Below are 6,142 nucleotides of genomic sequence, written 5' to 3' on the forward strand. Positions count from 1 at the left end.
CAGCGTGGTGCCAGGCACCCTAACTGCAGGGTACTCACTGGCTGCCTGAAGCGACGCAACGGCAGGAGGCCAAAACCAGGTATTTGAATGCAGAAAGGTCTCCTGCTCCAGGTACTAAAGATCAGTACCACTCTTGACTACCTGTGTATGACCCAAGAACTGATTACAGTTGGAGTGCTATGCCTTTTCCGTCAGTCAGTCAGTCACAGAGACTGCAGTTTCTGAGCACTGCAGTATCCTTGAAGAGCGCATCTTCAGCTGCAGACCAGGAGATCTCACCTAACTGGTTTTAACTGCAAGAGTCAAACACAATAGGTCAAGCAGGGCTTCGACACAGCAAAGCAGAACATAGGTGAACTTTATAGATACCTAAATACACAACTGATTTAAAAAGTGGCCCTGCTTTAGGGACAGTGTCCACGTTTTCCCTTTTGCATGTGCACAAGGTTAACCTGGTTTGAGGTGCTGAGTTCCCAACTTCTGTTTCAGCCTGACTGGGACCGGGAACCTGATGCTGCTGCAGAATTCTCTGAAAGGCCCTGATCAGGATACTTATTCACTTTTTTGAGCTTCATGAACTCTCCATACCTTTCTATACTTACAAAGAAAGGATATAAATGTATTTCTTTATGCATATACAGACAATAGTTTTGCAGTTAAAACATCCTCCCGAAGGGTAAAAATCATCAATTTAAATCACTGTTTTTCAAGTTTACATTAGAATTCTAATCACTGACACGCATCTTCTGAGAAATAGTGAACTGCCAATATCACGCATAAAGTAACCCAAACCTAAAAGAGAAGAATCCACGTTTACTTCCTTAAGTCTTACTGCTTGTAGAAACGAATTATTTTCATTTACACTTCAAGGATTATTTTAAAAAAAAAAAAAAAAATTCCTTGCGTTCCTCTCTTCAGAAGTTAGCCAGACTCAGGATGAATATATTTGTTGTCATATGCTCTTATTCTGAGCGCTGCTGGTTTGGTTGGCAAACACTTGAATTTACTCCTTGGTTTTTGGTTCTGTATTAACCTAAATAAATGAGTAGTATATATTAAAAGATGTGATTAGTTGCAACAGACCATAATCTCATATGACACGTGCAAGAGCTCATCTTAATAATTCTTACAGCTAAAAATATGATCACCAAATACTAAAGTTAAGAAAAGTATATTTATTTGTCATCCAACAAAAAGGAGAATCACAGTACTACATTTTGTTAACAGTAGCACAGAGAAGAACAATTTTGAATCTGTGGGAGATGGAACATAACAGAAGACGGTAAACGCATGAAGTGGCACGTGACACCTTTCACCGGATTTAGCAGCAATGACAATTTCCACAATGCACTCAACATCACGCTTCTGAAATCAACACCGCAAACTCGTTCTTTTGAAGCTTCTGAAGCACTCCATACGTTGCTGTGCCTTTTCCATATTTAGTTGTGAGAAATACAGAATTCTGTGTATATCAGGTTACCAAATGTATACATAAACCAACCAAACAAAAAAAAAACCACACCCCAAAAAGCAGTAAGCCTCAGTCTTTACTGTTAGAACAGAGAGGAGCAGCTCTTTCATTATCAGATACGCTTCATACAACTCACACACTTCTCATATATACATTGCCTACTCAGATGGAGGTTTTTCTTTTTTGCCCCAAACTATTTTTCATTTTTATATATATATATGAATCATTAAAAAGGTGAAAAAGGAACGAGGGAGGTGGATAGGGGTAAGAGCGTGGTTTTCTCTTACGATTCTGGACTTCTAAGGAATATTTATTCCTACCATGCAGGACAGTTGCCTCTGAAGCGGGAACCGTTCATCCCCATTACTACCTTAAAGTATGGAAGCTACCCTGAGTAATTTTTTCCTAAACGGGAAGTTACTTGCCTGAAACATTGAGGGGCTTTCCCCTCAAGGAAAAAAAAAAAAGGGGGGGGCAAAAAAAAAGCTTCCAATGTCAGTTAAGTATAACCACTTTCAGAAAATGAATGTACAGCTGGTTCCAAGTTAAGGTTGTGAAGTTTCATGAAGGAAGCTTCTCCCATTTGAGAAGCTACAATGTGATACTCTCTTACTCCTTCCATTCCCAAGTGTTTTGCACGGAACACTCATTCTCAAGAGTAATATATGCTGAAAGGGAGGAATAATTTAAATTTAGGGGTACGCGGGACCTGAAATTTACCAAGCCATGCAAATTTAAAGCTATTACAGTGGAAGACTTAAAAAAAAAAGTTAGTTTCCCTTATTAAGCACAAACATTAATCAAATCGTTAAGCCACACAGCATGAACATGCATCACTCTTAGGAAACGCTAACCAACCTTATTTCTTGGCACTTTTGATACCCTTTTAGCCATGTTATATACACATCTGTAATACACCGCACTATAATCACTATGTGGAAACGGGTATGACTGTGTAGTCATACACCCTTGTGCGATTCTGTATTATACCAAAAACCACGCTATGCTACAGCTGATGAAGCCAAGGTGCAAAATACAGATGCATTGCGTGAGTTTCTTTAAATACGGCTCAATTCTGTCCTGAATGCGTTACAGGAGATACACATTAAAGACATGAAAATACTAGAAGAATACAGTTTTCTTACATGAGAAAGCAAACCTTTTAAATACTCAAATAAATAGCCATTCAATATCCATTTTCTCTCCTTTTAGAAAGGTTATTTTAAAAGTAACTGACACTCATTTCCTGCTTCTAACAGATGTTCTTCTGTTCAAAGATAAATTGCAGATGAAGGCACGAGTACATTCTCCTTTTCAACTTAACATACCTTTAAAAATATTCATACTGCGCTATACTTCCTTTAACAGAATAAACTTGACTAAAGTTTTCTGAGGAAGCATGTATTTGAACAGGTGAAGTGCCCATGTGAAAACAAATACAGGGGTTTATATAGTTAATAAAACATGCCGTTTGAAACAGTCCAGATCTTTTACCCTTTATTCATCAAAGTACCCAAACACTGTAACTATGTGAAATCGTTTATGAAATGTCCAGTTTTCACTGCTTCAGTAATACTCAAAACTCCAGCCAGAATCAGAAACCTAACGTATTTGGTGCAGCAGTGGAGTCACGAAATGAAAAGAAGGCAAGCTTACACAGAATCTGTGACAAAGTAAGAAAAGATTTCCCAGCTCTTAGGAAAATTAAGATACACGTTTTTGCTACTGTAACTTTATTATTTCATTCGCAACGCCATAAAGCATTGGTGTACTTAACAACGGATTTCCCCATCCTCCCTTCCCATCCCCAAAGAACAGTGGTGATAATGAAAATAACGACAGTTGCAGTGAACTTCTATTTCAAGTCCTAGTATTCACTTATCCTTAGCCTAGGAGGAAAGTGGTTTACTTTTTGACTACACACCACAGGAGTAGTTATGAAGTCCACCGCCACCAAGCTACCTTAATTCTGTCCCACACAGCCGAGAGAGAGTCAAACGCAGGGCGAACATCCAGGATAGTGAACTGGTAGTTCTTATCTACTGCTCCACCATCGTAGTAATCAATAACGTATCGCACTTCTTTTCCACATCGGTCAACAATCCAATCATGTCTGTCAAAGGGAAGTTCGTATCTGGAAAGACAGTAATAGACCACGTAGATATTTTAATGGGTATTATGAACCTGGCAGAGGGAGTGGAACCCCTATTAAGAAGATTTATTTATCCAGATACCAGGATAAGATCCCCACTAGTACTTCTATCTTTTGGTAATTATAACTTGCAATTCCAGTTCTGAAACATCTTAAAATTAATTCCGCACCATGTTTTCAGACACGTCTCCCTACCCTCCCACCTCACTGGAAGACTTTCTTTCCAGCCCACGTACCCCATCCACGAACGTATTCTGGCTCTTGGTGAATACTCCTTTGCTTTGCCTCCAAACCGCATCAGTGATGGTCCGCACGGACATTCCCTGTGCACAGAATTAAAAAAGAAAATAGTTTTTACCTTTTAAAGCAGTCTTATTTTAAGTGTTTAAACCATATGGTAATTTGGTTTAGTAACAGAAAAAACAAATAGGAGAAAAAGCAACAGTAAAAAATTAATTACAAGTGATCTAAACCAGCTTTTTTTTTTTTTTTTTTTTTTAAAAAGGTTCGAAAAGTCCCCCAGTTTCTGACAGCACTTACTGCTGGTATGATATGACAAAGTACCTTTGATATGCTCCACATCATTGTTCTAACTTATCAACAGAGCAGTTCTCAGCATTATCTAATCCACAGATTTAACAGATTAAAGAGCAGAAAACTGTTAAAGAACAGAAAACCGTAATCCAAACTACTGTGTAACAAAGATCATGGAATTTCAGAGAACCGTTTCTACATACAGAGTGCTCAACTAGTCTGTCTCTTGTAGGAACAGGGACTATACTGACCTAAAAAATGACAGTTTGGTTTATACCAGTCACTTTTAACCTAAGTTTATATCTCGTATCTTTTTCGTAACATGAAGATTTCAAAAATAATTCCCAAATAGATACAATAAGAAGTTAACTTCTCCAAATCCACATTATACACACACCACCAAAATACTCATCAGTTTAACAATATAGTAATTATGCAGTTCTAATGAAGCTCTTCTGGGTAATCTTCCTCCACGTTAATCAAAATGCCGGCTCCTACAAGACCGTAACTTTTGGGACGTATCAGCACCAGAATATTCCTGCGAAAACTGAAGAGACATTCTACTCTCAAAGAATTACAAAAGCAAGAGCTAAACCAAAGGATCTGCTGTTCATTTGACATGTACGTACACAGCATGAAGAGCTTCCCACTTCAAAATCTCCTTCCAAGCTTGCTCATTATTTTGGTTGTGAATCTTAATAATGTTGGTCATGTCTTCACCTGTTATATCATCATCTTTCCACCTCCACCTAAAAAATATGAATTTGAAAACAGTTCACAAGCATTACAGCGTAACTCCTCCAGCTTCCTCAGTTTATCTGATACGCTTTTGAATCAAGACATGTAGGTTTTATGCAAAGACACAAAGCAAGTATGAAACTTCTGGCTCATCTGCTTAAGCATCTTGAGAACCATTTTATTTTCTGTGTGTAAAAAGTGTAGTTATCGAAGTTATCGTCATAGAGATCCACAAATTCTCGTTAGCTAAATTAACAGCTTAACTGGATCAGAAAGTTATCAGAGCATGCAAACATCAGCACATCCGCAGTATTCGTAAAAATGCTTAGGAAAAACCCCATCTGCATTCCTAAGGCACAGAAGTCCCGTGGTCGATACATTTTGCATACACTTAGAAAGAAATGCCTTTCATCTCCCTGACCCTGCACTGTGACTGCACGCGCGCTTCCTTTCCAACAGGCAAAACACTGAACACATGTAAGTGTTTACAGGATCAAAACCTGTGTGTTCAATAGAGACTGCTTATGACATATTGTCTTCAGAACAATATTGATACGTAGAACAAAGAATTACTATTGTTTTAATAGTAACCGCCTTTAAAATTGATCTCTTTGAGAACGACAAAAAATTACAAAAGAATGAGGAAACAGCAGCACAGGCGGCTTTTTAGGCCACGGGAGACATTTATCATTCAATTAGATCTTGCCTACACCAAATTTTTTTAAAGACTGAAAACACCTGCTTGTCAAACAATTTTCACATTTTTAGCAATTTTGCAAAGTCAAGTTGGATGTTCTCACAATCACAGAACTTTTACTATCAGTTTATAGGATTAGCATGAAGCCGATTAGTTTTGAAAGCTGGCAATCGTGCGAACTTTGTCTGTGCCCATGCACTGACTTTCAAGAATATTTTCTCAGCTAGCGGCAGTTGCCTGACATTCCCCCTACAATCTTGCTCATCACTAGAGGAGACATGGGTTTTGAGACCAGCTCACCCTTTAAAATAAAGCTGTTCATAAAAATAGTAGTTTTTAAAAGGGCTAGTTAATTATTATAGAATCATAGAATCATTAAGGTTGGAAAAGACCTCTAAGATCATCGAGTCCAACCGTCAACCCAACAACCACCATGCCCACTAAACCATGTCCCTAAGCGCCTCATCTACCCGTCTTTTAAATACCTCCAGGGATGGGGACTCAACCACTTCCCTGGGCAGCCTGGTCCAATGTTTAACCACTCTTTCAG

The 6,142-nt window shown here is 38.4% G+C and overlaps 1 protein-coding gene across 1 annotated transcript in view; it reads right to left on the reverse strand.

Moving 5' to 3' along the window:
- Window positions 1–1,155: 1,155 nt before the first annotated feature.
- The window catches only part of LOC103925107 (cytochrome c-type heme lyase), an 11,046-nt gene continuing 6,059 nt past the window's right edge, over window positions 1,156–6,142 (reverse strand). The window contains exons 4-6 of the mRNA XM_009333764.1: window positions 4,787–4,906; window positions 3,860–3,946; window positions 1,156–3,605 (exon numbers count right to left, since the gene is read on the reverse strand). Of these exons, the coding sequence (XP_009332039.1) occupies window positions 3,407–3,605; window positions 3,860–3,946; window positions 4,787–4,906 (406 nt within the window). The 3' untranslated portion in view covers window positions 1,156–3,406. The remainder of the gene's footprint in view (window positions 3,606–3,859; window positions 3,947–4,786; window positions 4,907–6,142) is intronic.

The sequence above is a fragment of the Pygoscelis adeliae genome, unplaced genomic scaffold (genome assembly GCF_000699105.1).
Source record: "Pygoscelis adeliae isolate BGI_AS28 unplaced genomic scaffold, ASM69910v1 Scaffold10, whole genome shotgun sequence".
In the NCBI taxonomy this organism is placed as follows: Eukaryota; Metazoa; Chordata; class Aves; order Sphenisciformes; family Spheniscidae; genus Pygoscelis; species Pygoscelis adeliae.